General features: G+C 40.9%; 1 protein-coding gene across 1 annotated transcript; it reads left to right on the top strand.

Annotated features, from left to right (window-relative positions):
• Nucleotides 1-3,208: 3,208 nt before the first annotated feature.
• On the top strand, nucleotides 3,209-16,738 carry SDE2 (SDE2 telomere maintenance homolog). Its single transcript, XM_023730930.1, has 7 exons — nucleotides 3,209-3,368; nucleotides 7,066-7,183; nucleotides 7,992-8,103; nucleotides 8,422-8,591; nucleotides 9,375-9,489; nucleotides 11,788-12,292; nucleotides 14,439-16,738. Exons 1-7 carry the CDS (start codon nucleotides 3,249-3,251, stop codon nucleotides 14,658-14,660), a joined length of 1,362 nt encoding a protein of 453 aa, XP_023586698.1. The 5' UTR covers nucleotides 3,209-3,248; the 3' UTR covers nucleotides 14,661-16,738.
• Nucleotides 16,739-18,085: the final 1,347 nt, after the last annotated feature.

The raw sequence follows: 18,085 nt of genomic DNA on the forward strand, positions 1-18,085 counted from the left end.
AACCTTTGAAAACTAGTGGCATGATGATACAAACAAGCTAGTATCTAGAGCAATTAGCAGAGAGAGAATTCACTGATGTAAGTCCACCCTGAATGGAAATCCAGTCTTCCTGCTGCTCCTATAAAGAGGTGGGCTTCTTTATTCAGCACTGCCTGGCCGTCAGCTTTTTATCTCTGCTCTGTACCTCCACTCTAGTCTCCTCTGCTCTCGTGCTCCTTCCCAGCATCCTGCTAAATACAAGCCTTTTCTACCTCTCAACTCCACCTCATTCTTGATGTGTCCTGTTTCCTTCCATCCAATCAAGAAAGGAGGGTGGAGCTGCGGCTCCCCTGGCAGCCAAACATCTTGGCTCCTTGATTCAGGCTCCACCTCCCACAACACCCACCACCTGGTGTGGACTACACAGCTCCTTCCCAGAAGCTGTTTTTCCGTCCTAGGAGCTGACTTCATTGTTCCTGGGGCTGAAGCCACCTATCAGGCGACACTTGCCAGTCTGGGAGGTTATGGCAGTTTTGTGTTTGTGGCACAGGAGGACACAGCCTGTACCATTGTCTTTTGTCATAAAGATGGCACTTAGCAACTATCCTTCCCTTTCTGTGAGTGTGAACATGGCTAAAAACAAAAGTGCTTTTAAGTATGGGTCAGCCACATTAAGCACGTGGGTATAGTTGCTGAATTGACTACTTTAGGAGCCTTGCTGTTGCTTATGGAAATTGCCAGAGTGTACAGCTCTGCTTCCTGTTCTGCACATCAGCGTGACATTTTGGCTCAAATCGGGCCCCTCTCATGGGCTGCCACACAAACATTGTCTGGTGTTGTCATTTCCTGGCAGCGAGCAATCATCCCACGTTGTCTCAGGATGCTCTCATGCTGTTCTTCTCCTGGTGGCTGAGCCGGTCCTCAGAAACCCAAGGTATATCTGGAATCGATCTGTTGGAGACTGTGGGCAGGAAGAAAGCCAATGTGGCTTATTGGAAGGAACACCAAGTCCTTTTGATAGTAGAGGAACTGGCTCCCTCCCACTCACCACTTAGTTATCACAAAGTACACGTGCTTTCCCGTCCCTTCACTACCTGGAACCACAAGGTGGAGAAGATAGCACTGTTGGCTCTTTTCCATTACCGCTGACCTGCCTGGCCACATAGCACCGTCTACTGAACACCAGCCACCACATAGTCTCAGCAACCCAGCTAGTCAGCTGTCTTTCTAGATTTTTTCCACTGATGTTCACTTTGTTCTAAGCCGTAACCCTTACTCTTTAGGGGCCTCAATTTCCCCATCATTTAAATAAATGTAATAGTCATTAATCCAAGTTGAACTCTGTATCCTCAGGATAGAATGTATTATATTAATGTAAAATATGTTTTTTCTCAGGTGTAAACTGGAAATAATTAATTTGACCTACTACCTTGATAATCCATCAAATATTCAACTAATATTTAACGTCTACTCTGTGTGCATAACGGCGCTAGGTGCCCACTGTGAAGATTTAAACACTGATTATATATTGCTCAGGGAAATTTGCGTCTTTAAGAAGTTAATAACAATCGCTCATTTCATATTTTAAATGACAAAATTTTATTCAATACTCAAGATTGAGTAGAATAATAGGAATTTCAATGCCACAGAGGAATAAAAAGTGAACAATTCCATTCAGACTTGAGATTTGGGAAGGACTAAATATAATGTTAGTAACACCCATGCGGACTTTCTTTGTTACAAAGGACTAATTAATCCTTACAGGATACAAAGCATTGCCCTTAAGCACAAATATTACGTAAACCTAAAAAGGAGAAGAGGCTTAGGGCTCTGGTGTCCTTAGGTTGAGTGGTCAGGAACCCTGAGGATGGAGAGCTGGGGAGAAGTTTATAGAGCTACTAGAGCTTTCCAGATCTTGGACTGCTTAGCACATACCTGGTGAGACACCTACCCACCCCAGGACACGACAACCCTTTGAAAAACACTATTCTCTAGGCACAACATATCTTTCTTATTTTCTCCGTAACTTTTCTTTATCCACTGGGATCCCCACGGAGGCCCTTTCCCTCTCTTTCCCTCCTGTGTATCTGAAATAAAGACAATAGTTAGCATCTGTAACTTCACAGGCCTTGAAATTCTAGTTTTGCTCATACCTCCTACAGTTAAAACGGTTTCTGAATTTTTTGTTGCTTTGCCCTCAGCAGTAACTTCCAGTTGCCCAGCATCCTAACAGCAGAGAACGCGATTCTGTGGGCCAATACATTTGTGTGCAGGAGGCACAGATACCTCCTGATAACCCTGTCTTCACGCTAGTGGCTTTTACATTGTTCAAGCTTTTAGAAATACCATAATCTCAGTATATTAAATATTAAGGGACTCCTTTAGATTCCTTGAGCCTTAAAGTTATATTATGCAGATCTGTGCAGTGTGTTTCCATGGTGCAGAATAAAAGTTATGGTAAGCTTTTTTGAAGCAGCATTACTATAAACGTCACTCCTGCCACTGCCGTTCACAAGGGCCCACTTGCTGTGAAATATTTTGAAAACAGTACCGAAGTGGAAATAACGCAGAGGCAAACAGGCGGAAATAAGAATAAACTGAGCGTGGCCGACAGAAACTGGGAGGTTAGCTGCTTCTGGAAAGGAAGAGAATGCTTGGTAAAACTGGAGGGAAAAAAACACGCGGGGGCTGTTGTTAGAAGACCTCCCGAGTATGGTTCCCTTGCCGTGGGGCTTCTGGAGGAGGAGGAAAGACTCCCCAGGGAAGAGGAAACAGCCCCCCCAAAAAAAACCGCTTCAGAGACTGCAGCTTCTCCCCTCACACCCCAGGGAGCAGTGCTTTCTCAGGCCACAATTCTCGCGACCCAAAAATAACTACACAGATGTAAGGAAAGGGGGCCAAAGTCTGCGGCACAGGGCGGTGTTTCGTTACGGTCTTATCGCTTACAACCAGAACGAACAGTCAAAACCTACCCCAGGCCGGCCTTTTATAGCGAGTCCCTCGAGCCCCGCCCTAGCAACTTCTCCTAGCAACGCCTCGCCCGCGGGTTCTGCTGTCTTATCAGCCTCCGCCAGGCCCTTCCTGTTCCCCTCCCCCCGCCAGCGCGGCTCGGCCGCCCGGCTCACAAGACTGGCCCCAGGGGAGGGAAGGGACCAGCGGAAGACGTGAGGGGCGGGGCTCTGGAAGGCAGGCCAACGTCATCAATGCGCGCCGGAGTGGTTGTGGCGCCGAGCGTTTCAGAGACTGTCGAGGTTCTGGAACTAGGTGAGATGGCGGAGTCTGCGGCGCTGGTGTGGATTCGCGGCCCCGGCTCCGGGTGCAAGGCGGTGCGGTGTGCCTCGGCTCGGTGCTCCGTGTGGGATTTTATCCACCGTTACTGCCAAGATCAGGTGACGATCGCGGCTCCTGGATATGGAAAGAGGCGAACGAGAGGCAGGACTGGGCGCGCAGAGGGCCTGTCGGGGACGCGTCTGTTCGCTGGGGTTTTCAGTGTTTAAGGATTCGCTGGTTTTAAGATGCTTCGAACTGATCCTGAGGCCTTCCTTTGCTTTTGTTTTGTGGTGGTGGTTGTTTTGCCTCCCTATAAAGGAGAGAAAAATCCGCTCACAGGTGCAGCCCTTAGTCCAGCCCTCAGGCACAAACATTTCGGGTTTCAGTTTCATCTGTAAATGAGGCAGTTGCACCAGATGACCTTTAAGGCTCGTGTCCTTACGTTCATACTATGGTTCTGTGACGTGCGTTTTGCCTACTAATGGCACAGCTACGTTAGCTTTGACCTAGAGAAGTACGGCTAAAGAATGATGGAGTGGGAAATGAATTCATGTGGTCACTGGTCGGGACCAAGGACCCACGCATGTGTTTTGTTGAGGACATGGATTCTTAGGGCCTGTCATTTGTTTGCACTGATCATTTGATCTCATTTGTCCATACGTATTTTAAAAAACCTATCAGGGACTTCCAGAGTTACTTGTGTAGTTTTACGTGATCCTCAAGTAAGTGAGCTTTTACCATTTGTGATATTAATCCTATTCAGTTAGCTAATAAATTTAGTAGTCTCCTTAAATCTAATATAAATTCGGTACTTCATCTAGTGGAGTCTTGGTGGCGCTGTGGTTAAGCGTTCGGCTGCTAACCAAAAGGTTAGCAGTTGGAACCCACTAGCTGTTCCTTGGAAACCCTATGGGGCAGTCCTACTCTGCCCTATAGGGTCACTATGAGTCGGAATGGACTCGACGGCAACGGGTTTACGGGTACTTCATCTAATACTCTTGTTTCTATATCACCACACCTCTTCCATGCTTCCCAGCCTGTTTCCTCTGCTTGTTATTTATAAACTTCACAAATGTTAATACTACAGTGTGAATCAAAGCTTTAAAAAACTTGGACTTGTTCCATGAAGAAGCAATGTGTGCTCGCAAATGTGGTTTTTCAGCTTCCTCATTTTTCTTCCTATACCGCAATCTAGTCTAAAGACTGTCAGCAGAACTTTTTTTGATCATCTGAATGGGGAAATATTTTCCAAGGAAGTCGGAGTTTAATATTTCTGAAAATAACTCTTATCTCATGGGTGCAGTTTTCAAACTTATTGACAGCTGATCCAGAGTGAGGCCAAAAAATAGTATCTTAATTATGAGAAATGTTGGTAATAAGAATTTTTAAATAAGAAGTAAGAAATATAAATGAGTGGATTCAGTCAGGCACCGTAGAAACATGATCATAACAGATATGAATAGAAACATAGAGCTTATAAAAGGGCATTTGATGAGATACTGGAACACATAAAAATAGCTCAGGTTCCCACCAGTGCTTTTTAGAACAAAACTATTCTGACACATGATAAGATTGGCGTTAGCTCCCACTGGAAAAGTAAAAATCTGCCCTGCTGTTCATCGGACTAATACAGCTGACACAGACAAAGCCAGCTGCTAAGTTAATAGGAAACTATTTCCCCCAAGGACATAGTGTAGTGGTGAAATGTCATAATGACCTTGAGAGTCTGCTGCAGAAACCTTAGTCTTAAAATCATAGACTATAAGAAACTACTCTTTGAAATTATTGCAGTAAGAGTGAACCATCCTGCTCTTGCTTTGAGGCACTAAGTCACTTTGATACAGAGAAGCACTCATGATTTCCAACCCAGGTGCAGAGCTTCAGCTTAGGGGTATCTGAACGCAACTGTTCTACACATAACTTTGTACTTTCTAAGGAAACAGGAGCCTGGATCCACTTCATAGTCTCTAGACCTGATGTTGCCCCTTTTACACACAGACAGCCCTGCTTTATTTTGATCCTAACACATTGCTTCGTTTACATCTCACCTAAATTCCATTCTTGCCCCAAATCCTATAAAAACTCTTTTCTTTTGTTGGTGAGACACCCCATGATTTCTCTGGTGTAATGAGTCAGTAAACTTGACTTTGGTGGACTGCAGGCTTGTCTCTTGTGGGTCTTAGGTCCGTTGGGCTGGGACACGCATCATACTTTGTGCTTGAAGTGCTTTATAATTCACAAATGGTTAAAACAGTTAAATTGATTATAAATGTATACCCTTTTTTCCCCCTACTAGTGACTATTAATACAAGAATCTTAACCAGCCCCTTCCCTCCCAAAAAAAAAACCTGTTGCCATCGAGCTGATTCGGATTCATAGCGACCCTGGAGGACAGAGTAGAACTGCCTCATAGGGTTTCCAGGGCTGTATCTTTACAGAAGTGGACTGCCAGATCTTTCTCTCAGCAGAGTGGCTGGTGGGTTTGAACCACTGACCTTTCCGTTAGCAGCCAAGCGCTTAACCATTTGCTACCAGGGCTCCTTAAACCTGGCATAACCCGATGCCGTCAAGTCGATTCTGAGTCATAGCAACCCTATAGGACAGAGTACAACTGCCCCATGGGGTTTCCAAGGAGTGGCTCTTGGATTTGAACTGCCAACCTTTTGGTCAGCAGCTGAACATTTGACCACTGCGCCACCAGGGCTTCTAAACCTGGCATAGTACCTGGCAAATAGCAGGCACTTTATTTGTGTAGTGAATAAATGAATAGTTCCCTTTGAAATAGTTGTGAGGTGTGGTTCAGGACTAATTGTTCATAGTTTCCCTTCAGGAAGATACCAATAATGCATTTTTCCTTTCCTGTTGGTATGTCTACCTCTTCACTCTTGATATTGCAGATTAAATTGTGTACCTCCTAGGTTCCTCATAACTTTGAAGAATACTCCACTGTCGGCTTATTTCACAGCAACAGAAACTTGTTTAGAAAGACTTATGGTGTTTATTTTTTCTTTTTGTCACTTGATCTGAGAGTTTCAGAAATATTAAACGGGGTTTAAGGGTACTTGAGCTTCCGCAGTGATTGGCTGTAAACCTGGGAAGGGTAGCAGAAGAGGCAAGCACTGGCTGCTAGCTGGTGCTAAAAATATTAAAGTTTATATCAAACCTGTTGCTGTCAAGTCAATTCCGACTCATAGCGACCTATAGGACAGAGTGGAACTGCCCCATGGGGTTTCCAGGGAGCAGCTGGTGGATTCAAACCGCCACCTTTTGGTTAGCAGCCAGACTCTTGGCCACTGCACCACCAGGGCTCTGAAGTTTATATAGGTGTGTTAAAAACCCTCCCCGTGTCTCCTCCCGTCCCCCCAGTCTTATCCCCTACCGACACTTGTCAGGATGTATATTGTCAGTTTTAAACTTGAGGACCACTCTTGATGTTCAGCTTGATTTTACCTGTTAGAAAAAGTCAGAGAAAATGGGAGCCCCAGAATTAGTGGATCTGAGCCCTGTGCATTCTTCTGCGTCAACTGAGGTTTCCTACTAGAGAAGAAGGAAGAAGCAGTTTTTACTTTCAGCCAAAAGACTGAAGGTTCTTCTGTACATCCTGATTAGATAGTATTAGCAAAAAATTGCACCCAGAACGCTTCATATAAAGTGAATTTTTCTTTTAGTAGTTTTTATTTTCCGTTCAACAAATATTAATTAAATACATACTGTCTGCTTGTAACTGGTGATAATGAAAAGATAAACTAGGTCCCTTCTTACAAGAAACTTGTATTGTCTCATTAAAAGCATTTAAAAAATCAAACTTGTCTCTAGGATGTTCCAGTGGAATACTTCTTTGTGAAATGCAATGGAGCCCTCATTAACACCAGTGATGCTGTGCAGCATGGAGCTGTTTATAGTCTGGAACCCAGACTCTTTGGTGGAAAAGGAGGTAGGGATGAATGGTGACTGCTTAGGTGTAACACGTCTGTAAACTTTAACTGTAGTTATTAAATTAACAAACTCCTCCATCTCCCTGGTACGCCAGCCTTGTTTTGCTTTGTGAAATCCTTTATTTACTCAACTCATGTTGTGTGTTTTCCCTTTTATTCTTTTTGGGGAAGAAATAGTGTATGATACGATTTCCACCCTCTTCAGCCAGATAGTTCCTAGGCAGCCCAGGCTCTAAAACTTTGGAGAAGATTAAGTGAAGAGAGGACCATTATTCTGTCTGGTTTGCTGAAGGAAGAGAACAGTTCTTTCTATTTCTCCTGAGGCACTAACATATCATCCCCAAGCTCTCTCCAGATCTGCAGTGATTTGGTTTGGTTTTCAGAGAGCTGACATGTCAGAGTCTAATCATTCTGCGGTTTGAAATTATCAGGAAGAATGAAGCATGCCGTATCAGCCAGTGACAGCTTGAAATTGCCTTTCGGTTTAACTCATTGCAGAGTCTCACCATATCATTTTTCAAGTTCTTAATGGAAATCCTGGGATCTCTATCCCTGGGTAAAGCTCTCTGTGTAGGCACAGTATTTCAGAAAGATAAAATGAAGGGCAAAAGGCATTAGACTGAATCAAGTTTGTCGCTCCTTTTACCTTTGCTTCCTGGGTTAGAACCTCGAGGTCCATCTCCCTTTTCAAAAAACGAGAGAGAGAATTCACCTTTAATCTTGTGGTAAAATACTGTTTTCATAAATTCAGCTTTCATCCATCCTTGAACACTTCTCAACCTGTACCCTCCAAATACGTCTGCTCAGGTTTTGGTTCCATGCTCCGAGCACTTGGTGCTCAGATTGAGAAGACAACCAATCGCGAGGCTTGCCGGGATCTCAGTGGGAGGAGACTACGAGATGTCAATCATGAAAAAGCGTAAGATACTCTTTTTTCTTTTCTTTGAAGAAAGAAACATAATTTCCTATCAATAACAATTATGCATGTGCTATGCATATCTGAAATGTAAATGTTAAATATTTGTGTTCTAATTTATTGCTGTTAGATTTATCCTTTTCCATAATTTAATAATTATCTTTGGGTTTGTAGTAAGTCCCTACCAGTATGCCAGTAAGCATGGCACACTTTCCTGAGGAAGTGTCACAATATGGGCAAAAGTACATTACTTTGATTGGGGGCAAGTGTTTTACATATAATATATCCATTTAGTTACACCTCTTCCTCCCCCACCCATAGAATGGCTGAGTGGGTGAAACAGCAGGCCGAGCGAGAGGCTGAAAAGGAGCAGAAGCGCCTGGAGCGCCTGCAGCGGAAGCTTGCTGAACCCAAGCACTGCTTCTCCAGCCCCGACTACCAGCAGCAGTGCCATGAGATGGCTGAGCGTCTGGAGGATTCCGTCCTCAAAGGTGAGAACACGCATTTGTTAGTGTGGTCAGCAGGCACCCCTGAAGCTGGCTGTTCCAGACCCTTCCACACTGCACACAAAGAGCAGTTCTTAAGCTTTCATGAATCACAGACCTCTTTGAGGTCTTTGAATCAGGTGAACCTCTCCCCTCAGAAATGAACCACATACCCGCAGGACATTTGACATACTTAACCCCTGAATTCCATGGGCCCGTGGACCCAGGTGAGAAGGCTTTTTGTGCTTCATGGGGATAAGCTAAATTCAGGAGGTGGCCAGACCTCAGCATCTTTGCTCCCCGTTTCAGGTCAACCTTTTAGTGGTTTTTAATGAGAGTGATGCTCATTAACTTTTATTTTTTTTAGCATCCAAAGCATTAGGCTAGGGCTGTTGTGGGTCTAATTGAATAGGAAGGGATCTTTTCCATCAAGAAAGCTTATGACATAACAGGACAGACAAACAGATGCAAATAACAGAGCACATAGTGATGAATTAGCAGGTTTGGTGAGGGCTCGGTCTGAGTCTGTCAGCCTCAGGGTTAGAAGTTGGAGATTGGTGCTATTGTGCTTTGCTTTAAAAATCTGATTCCAGAACCAGAATGCTTATTATTTTAAATCTGTGCATGTTTGAGATCAGTCTCATTTTAACCATGTAATATTCTGATAAATTTAAATATATAGCCATTTTATTCCTTTGCAGCTCTTTTTTGGAATCTGGATCATTTATAGTTTCTTAAATTAAACTTAGTCCTGATAGTACAAACTGAGTTGTTAAAATTTCTGGTTAGGTATGCAGGCTGCTTCCAGCAAGATGGTATCAGCAGAAATCAGTGAGAGGCGGAAACGGCCCAACAAATCGAGAACAAGCGGAGGAGCCAGTGCAGAAAAAAGAAAATGCTTTTGGTAAGTTTGTTTCATTGTCGTTCCAAATTGAGATTTGATGACTGATATGATCTATATCCTTCTTGTCTTTCTGCTGCAAACACATTTTTAAGTAGTGTCTGACGGGAGCTCAGAGAGTTTCCTGGAAGCTGCAGTCTTCAGGTTTCAGTGATTGTCGCATTGTACACACCAGTAATGGCTTCTGCTCTAAATGCCATTAATAGAATCTAAAGAACTTTTTTCCCCCTTTGGGGGAAAGATCACATAAAAATAAATTGCTTTATACTTGAATTACTTTCTGGTGTTGAAAGAATTAGCTTTCAAAAATTCCAGGTGGAGGCCAGGGTTATTCTTTCTGTGTTGTTCTGTTTTCTCTGTGGTTTTTCTGCAGTCATCGTTGAGGTCTTGGCTCCCTTTGCCAGTACTCTCTGCACCTACTGTTCCCTCCATTCTCAAGTCTGTTTAGCACTTGAGGATGGAAAGCACAACAGTATTCACTCTTTCTTATCCACCCTCCGATAGTTCTCCTGCGCCTCCCAGTTGGTCCTCTGGTTGCCAGCTCCGTTCCCTTGAACCAAGTTCTAGAAAATGAGAAGTGCATGTGGAGCTTGCTTGCTTGTTGGCCTTCTCTTTGGAGATAAGAAGATAATTATTGACCAAAGATCATGTAACTGCTTAAGTCCAGTGTAGAGTTTTATTGTTCTTTCTGAAATGGGAATTAAATGTTCCTGAGAGAAAAGGTAGTGGCATTTTCTGTTTTTTTTTTTTTTTTTAAGTCAGGTTTATTGAGATATTGTTGAGGTATACGGTAAAATTTATCCTCTTTGGTTGAACAATTCTGTGAGTTTTGAAAATACGTAATATGCAGTCATGTAACCACCATCACAATGAAGATATAGACTATTTTCATCACCCTTAAAAGGTCCTTTGCAGTTAAACTCCCTTCCCCCACCCCTGGCCACCACTGACCACTGATGTGGTTTTTGTTCCTATGGTTTATCGTTTTCCAGAGTGTCGTATAGCCTTCTGTGTGTGGCTTCTTTGCCTTAGCATAATGCTTTTGGGATTGATCCAGGGTATTACACTTATCAGTAGTTCATTCCTTTTACTGGCAAGTATTATTGCAGGTGTAGATATACCGCAATTTGCTTATCCCTTCTCCAGTTGATAGGCATCTGAGTAGTTTCCAGTTTGGGTTATGATTGAGTCTTAGGAGTTTCTTTTAACTGTTTATTATTTTATCCAATTTCCAACAGTTGAAATTAATGCAGCATAGGAAAAAAACTTTAAGCAAAATCAGTTTTTTCTAAGGGATTCACGGCTTTAAAAAAGAGATCCTTCTTAGATGTTTGGGATGGTTGGTTCATCTCACTAAATTTTTTTTTACTCTTATTTTTTTTTCTCCTCTATTTTTTTGATCCCTAATTGCTCTCCCCATACTGTGACAGTACACGCCTCCTTTCCACCCCTGATTCCCTGTGTCCATTCAACAAGCTCCTAACCCTGTGTGCCTTCCCATCTCACCTCCAGACAGAAGCTCCCCATTTAGTCTCTTGATTACACCTTTAGAGTATCTTTTTTTTTTTTAAATTGTACTTTAGATGAGGGTTTACAGAACAAATACTGTTTTATGACATTGGCTAATAACCCCACGACATGTCAACACTCTCCCGTCTCAACCTTGCGTTCCCTATTACCAGCTTTCCTGCCCCTCCTGCCTTCTAGTCCTTGCCCCTGGGCTGGTGTGCCCCTTTAGTCTTGTTTTGTTTTATGAGCCTGTCTAGTCTTTGAATGAATGGTGAACCTCAGGAGTGACTTCATTACTGAGCTAAAAGGGTGTCCAGGGGCCATACTCTTGGGGTTTCTCCAATCTCTGTCAGACCAGTAAGTCTGGTCTTTTTTTGTGAGTTAGAATTTTGCTCTACATTTTCCTCCAGCTCTGTCTGGGACCCTCTATTGTGATGTCCATCAGAGCAGTCGGTGGTAGCCAGGCACCATCTAGTTGTACTGGACTCAATTTGGTGGAGGCCGTGGTAATTGTGGTCCATTAGTCCTTTGGACTAATCTTTCCCTTGTGTCTTTAGTTTTCTTCATTCTCCCTTGCTCCCGAAGGGGTGAGACTACTGGAGTATCTTAGATGGCCACTCCCGGGCTTTTAAGACCCCAGCTAGAATATCTTTTCCTGAAACTTACTTACTGTCCAGTCAAGCTAACACAGATATTTTTATCCAGACGGAGTGTTCCCTGGACAAACTGCAACTCTTTTTTTTTTTAAGTAGACACTATAAATGGTGTTAAGCTGTCTGTTGCTTCTGCTAGGTTGGGCATGGACGGACTAGCGAGTGCAGAGGGTTCCAGTTCTGAGAGCTCAGATGATGACAGTGACCCGGCGCCTAGTACTTCAGGAACGTGTTGTCAATCTCCCAGAAATGGCAGTGATGGCGTTGAGATGGCAGCCGAATTTCCCATTGGTTGTCACAGGCCTGAAGTATTGAGTGCAGACTCTGGATCACCAGAAAAACTACAGAAAAACTCAGTGATTGACTCTGGGAAAGATACCTCTAAAGACTCGCGTGCTAAGCTGGAAGAGACATGGACTGAGGAGCAGACAGAAAGGAAGATGCCCATAGAAACCGAGGAGGCCCAGGAGAACAAGGAGGCAGAGAGTAAAGCAGCCCGGGCTGGACCGAATGGAGAAGAAGAGACAAAAGAAATGACTGATGGTGAAAGAGCTGCCAAGGTAGCACGTGGACAAGACAGGGAGAACATTCCCGTTGCCAAGCTGGAGGAGAGCGAGTCAGGAGACACAGTAAGCCATTTCCGGGTAGGTGTCTAGAGCCAAATCAATGTTACTTCCGCAGTAAGTCATGAAAATGAAAATGTGCTTTTTCCCATCAGCTGCTTAGTGGACAGGGTTATTTAATACTTAGAAGGTGATGGTTAAACTTGCCGTGTCCCCCCAGAATTCTTAGGTTTGTTCAGCCCCAGAATTTATACTATTTTGCCACTAGGTGGTGCACTTGGTTCCATGTTTCATCAATTCCAAGATGCCTGTTTTTCGCATTTTAACATCTCTGAAATGGAATGTGTATCAGTTTCATATTATAGCTTAATTGGCATTGTTTTCTTCTTCCTTAATGATGCATAAAATAATGGGCATATTACAATAGATGGCATTTTAGATTTGATGAAATGGCTTATTTTTTTGTATCCTGAATCTGTAGTTACTCCTTTTTTCTCTCTCATGAGAGGTATACTTTGAACCGTGATTGTCAGCAGGCTGTGGAGATCTTTCCCATAGGGGAGGAGCCACTCCTTCATTTATAAATGAAATCTTAAGCACAACATTCAGCCTTTTTAAAAAGTCATTTTCATTGTCCATACTTTCCCTCAAATAGTTGATTCTTTGTTGTCTTCAATGGACTGACTTCCGGCAAAAAATTTTAATGCTTACTCTTTTAAGCTCATGATTTGCTTTTTAGAATAGATAAAACCTGAACTACTTGGTTTCTCTTGATAAACACAAAGCCTGTCATTTCACCACAACCTCCCTGATCCCGATACATAAGCAAAAATGGATAGACTGCCCTACTTTAGGAGGCTAAAGGCTTGGATTTACCTCCCACCATCTCTGGAGTTCTAAGCATCTAACTTTTATGTTACTCATATAAATTAGGAGCTTTATCCTGACCAAAGTCTTGGAAAAATGAATAAGGGAACAATAGAATAAAACCTGATTTTACTTTTAATATTTCAGCCTTTAACCATAGAAATTTTATTCTTGGTATTGTAATAGTAGTTGTGGTATTCATAAAAGCCACGTGTTCTCCAAAGTCCTAAGTGGTGTTCTTAGGACTTGGTCATGAATATAATGAAGTCTAACAAAGTGACTTTTTTTTTTTTAATAGGAGTGGCAAATAGAAAGTTAAAGAATGTGTTTAGAGCTTTTTAATATTTAAAAAATGACCTGTGAGAGAAAATTTATTGTTCTTTGAATATACCCACTGCCACTGAGTCAGTTCCAACTCATAGCAACCCTGTAGGACAGGGTAGAACTGCCCCATAGGGTTTCCAAGGCCGTAATCCTTACTGAAGCAGACTGCCACATCTTTCTCCCGAGGAACAGCTGGTGGGTCCAAACGGCTGACCTTTCAGTTAGCAGCCGAGTGCTTAACCAGTGTGCCACTAGGGCTCCTTTCTTTGAATATAGTTTTTAAAAATGCTGGATGTGAACGTTTTCATTGTTTGCAGAGCAGCCATCATTAGAAGTACTTAATTTTGTCTCAAAGTCTATAAAGGTGTTTGGTGGCTAGAACAATTGCAAGTCTATTGAACAGCATTTGAATTTATTGAGTATATAAATGGGAACTCTCACAGTCATCCTTAATTATTCGAGTAGAAGAGAAAGCATTAAGATTATGAAATTAATGGATTCATAGGCATGGCAGTCTTATTAAAATAGAGCTTTTTAGGATGCCTGCTCTTTTCTGTGATCATTAGTGTGGGGTAGGCTGAGTATATTTTGGTGTTGGGATTTTTCCTGGAAAAGAAGAAAACAAGTAGTTACGAATCTTGTTCAGAAAAAATCCTGTAGTTCTGTTACTATTCTGATTGCTTGTTTATAAATATGTAGATGAAAAATGAGTGTTTATTAATTATATATATTGAGAAGGCATGTAGAGTAACAGTTTATTATTAAAATCCACAAGCAAGATATGGCGAATTATATGAAAAATCCTTAAAAAATAGAATATAGGTAACAGTTACAGAAAGTCTACGAGATGGATTGACACAGTGGTTGCAGCAATGAGCTGAAACCTAGCAATGATTGTGAGGATGGAGCAGGACTGGGCAGTGTTCCGTTCTGTTGCACGTAAGATCGCTCTGAGTTGGAACTAACTCGATGGCACCCAGCAACAGCATTCATTGGAGGAAGTATGTTCTAATTATTTTCTTTTTTTTCCCCGCAGCATATTGGTCAGGGAACTGTAGATTTACTGGCATTCAGCTCTGCTGCAGAATTGGAGTTGCTGGGTTTGGATCAACTCAAGTCTGAACTGATGGCCTTGGGACTGAAATGTGGGGGCACTCTGCAGGAGCGGGCGGCACGGCTCTTCTCCGTCAGGGGACTTGCAAGGGAGCAGATAGACCCTGCTTTATTTGCCAAGCCTTTGAAAGGGAAGAAGAAATGAATTTCATAGAGTTGATTTCCTATTTCTTTATAGTGTCTAGCACTTACAACCTGCATAGTGTTGACTCTTGGCCATTATTCCTGTTATTAAAAGATAACTTTTTAATAATTCAATTTGAACTGTCCTTTTTCATTATTACATTTATAGAATTAATCTGTGAAATCATCTGGGTCTGAAGTTTTCTTAGTGGGAAGACTTGACAACATATTCAATTTCTCTAGGAAATAGATTCATAATTTTGGTTTCATCTTGTGTCATAAAGTAAGTTGTATTCTCATGAAATTGATCCCTTTCATCTAAGTGGTCAAATTTATGGACATAAAGTTATTCATAGTAGTTCCTTTTATCCTTCTAATGTCTGCAGGATCTGTAGTGATAACCTCCTTTTCATACTGATACAGGTCATTTCTGTCCTTTTTCTTTCCTAATCAATCTAGCTGGAGGTTTATCTTTTTTTTTTTTAAAGAATTAGCTTTTTAAAAATTTTTTTTCAATTGTTTATTTTCTATTTCTTTGATTTCTGCTTTTATCATCATTATTTCCTCTTAGCTTTGGTTTACTTTACGCTTTTTTCTTTAGTTTAAGATAGAATCTTATGTCATTGATTTCAGACCTTTCTTTTTTACTAGTATAAATATTTAAAGCTATAAATTTACCTTTAAGCACTGGTTTAGCTGCATCTTAAAACATTTTAACATGTTGAATTTTTCATTATCATTCAGTTGTAAATATTTTCTGATTTCCTTTGTGAATTATTTGACCCATAGGTTATCTAGAGGTATGTTGTCGAATGAACAATTTGGTTTTTTCGTAAATATCTTGTCATTGGTTTCTGCTTTACTTTCATTGAGGTCAAAGAACATTCTCTTGATGATTTCAGTCCTTTTAATTTTACTGAGACTTGTTTTATGGCCCAGTATATGGTCTGTCTTGATGAATGAACCATGTACACTTGAAAAGAGTATGTGTGCTGAACCACTGGGTGAGTGTGTTCTGTAATGTCAGTCAGGGTAGCTGGTTGAGAGTGTTGTTCAGGTCTTCCATCTCTTTGTTAATTTTTTTTGTTTGTTTCTATCAGTTGCTGAGAGAGGGATATTAAAATCTTAAGTTGTGATTGTGGAATTGTCCATTTCTCTCTTTAATTCTGTCAGTTTTGGCTTCATATTTTGAAGCTCTGTTGTTAGGTTATATTATGTCCTCCTAATGAATTGACCATTTTATTATGAAATGTCCCTCTTTATCTCTGCTAATGCTTTTTGGCTCAAAGTCTGTTTTGTGTGATACTAACATAGCCACTGTAGCCTTCTTGTGCTTACTGTTTGCATAGTATACTTTTTTCTGTTCGTTTACTTTCTACTTATGTGACTTTATATTTGAAGTGGGTCTCTTATAAACAGCATATACTTGGGTCTTGTATTTTTTATCTATTCTAACAATCTCTACCTTTTGATTAGTATTTAATCTATTAACATTAAATGTAATGATTGAGACAGTTAAATTTAGGTCTTCCCCTTTACTACTTTTCTGGTTGGAGTAGTTATTTTAGAATCGCATTTTAGTTCATCAGCGTTTAAACTCTTTGCCTAATTTTTTTAGTGAATATTCTAGGGATTACAGTATACGTTCTTAATTTTTCAGTCTGCCTAGAGTTAATATTGTACCACTTCACAGAAAATGTAGAAATCTTGCAACTCTATACCATATTTTTATGCAAATAATGTGTGCCTTCTACTTTGTTTGCCAGCCACTCCCTCTCCCCACAAGGTATTTTCACTAGCACTGCTATGCCTATTTTTTTACATGTTGCTGTAGAAAAAAAAAATTAGCATAGTGCGCTTACAAAAATACCTCACGGTGGAAGGGAGCGGTTGGCAAACAAATGTAGAAAGTGCACGTTACTTTAGTGAGAATACAGTAGGTCCATTTACCATCCCTCTCCTTTATGCTCTAGTTGTCATGAATATCAAATCTATATACATAACAATCCCCATAGTATGGTATGATTTTTACTTTGACTACTAAACATACGTATTTTAAAGAAATTAAGAGAGAAAAATAAATCTGTTATGGGTTGAATTTTGTCCCCCAGAAATATGTGTTGTATATCCTAACTCCTATACCTGTGGTTATAATCCCATTTGGGAATGAGTTTTCTTTGTTACATTAATGAGGCAGTAGCAGTTAGAGTGTGTTTTAAGTCAATCTATTTTGATATATAAAAGAAACAAGCAAGGAAGCAAGCATAGATGGGGGAAGATAAATGCCATGCGAAATGACAATCGCTAAGGAACAAAGACCTTCCCCCAGGGCCGACAGAAAAAGCCGCCTCCTAGAGCCAGTGCCCTGAATTTGGACTTCTAGCCTCCTAAACTGTGGAAAAATAAATTTCTGTTTGTTAAAGCCACCCACTTGGGATATTTCTGTTACAGCAACACTAGATAACTAAGACAAAATCTTTTATATTTACCCACAAATTTACCGTTTCTGATGTTCTTCATTCCTTCTTGAGATCTGAGTTTACATCTGATAACGTTTCCCTTTAGCCTGAACTTCCCGTAGCATTTTTTATAGCACAGGTTTGCTGGTGACAAATTCTTTTTTTCTTTTCATCACTTCCAAGATCTTATTTCACTGTCTTCTTGTGTCCCCTTTATAGAATGTGTCTTTTTTCTTTGGCTGTTTTCGGGTGTGTTTTTCTGTGTCTTAGTCTTGCTTAAAGTTTGCTGAGCTTCTTTGATCTCTAAATTTATGCTATTAATCAAATGTTGGGAAACTTCAGACATTATTTCTTTAGATATTTATCCTACCCAGTTTTTTCTCTCCTCTCCCTCTGGCACTTCAGTTACAAATATGCTAAGCCTCTGTATAATCCCTTAAGTCCTTTTTTTTTTTTTTTCCCTGTTCAGATTTTATAATTTCTATGACATATCTTCAAATTCACTAATTTTGTCATTTCCATTCTACTAAGAACATATAAGGAAATTTATTTATTTAAATTTTTTTTTTTAAATTTCTAGAATTTCTGTTTTGTACTTTTCTTTTTTTAGTAGTTTTATTGCAAACCCTGTGGAGCACAGTTCAACTCTGACACCTGGGGTAGCCATGAACCAGAATCAAGCTGATGTCAACTAGAAAATATCTCTGCTGAAATTTCCTATCTTTTTCATTCATTGCAAGCATAATTTCCTTTATGTCCTTGAGCATAGTTATGATAGATTTTTTAAAATTTTTATCTGCTAACTCCAACATTTGGATCATCTCAGGATGAGTTTTTGTTGATTCTCTTTTTCTCTTGAGAATGAGCCTCATTTCCCTGATTCTTCATATGTCAAATAGTTTCAGATTGTATCTTGGACATTGTGAATATGTTGTAGAGATTCTGTATTCTGTTATCTGCCTCCAAGAGTGTTGCTTTTTTCTTCTTT

This window comes from Trichechus manatus, unplaced genomic scaffold (assembly GCF_000243295.1).
Source record: "Trichechus manatus latirostris isolate Lorelei unplaced genomic scaffold, TriManLat1.0 scaffold00039, whole genome shotgun sequence".
In the NCBI taxonomy this organism is placed as follows: Eukaryota; Metazoa; Chordata; class Mammalia; order Sirenia; family Trichechidae; genus Trichechus; species Trichechus manatus.

Excerpts from the sequence above, each read along its gene's own strand:
- SDE2 (XM_023730930.1), top strand. The coding sequence starts at position 3,249 with ATGGCGGAGTCTGCGGCGCTGGTGTGGATTCGCGGCCCCGGCTCCGGG. Across the intron at positions 3,369-7,065 it reads ACCGTTACTGCCAAGATCAG|GATGTTCCAGTGGAATACTT; the intron begins GTGACGATCGCG and ends ACTTGTCTCTAG. Across the intron at positions 8,592-9,374 it reads GGAGGATTCCGTCCTCAAAG|GTATGCAGGCTGCTTCCAGC; the intron begins GTGAGAACACGC and ends ATTTCTGGTTAG.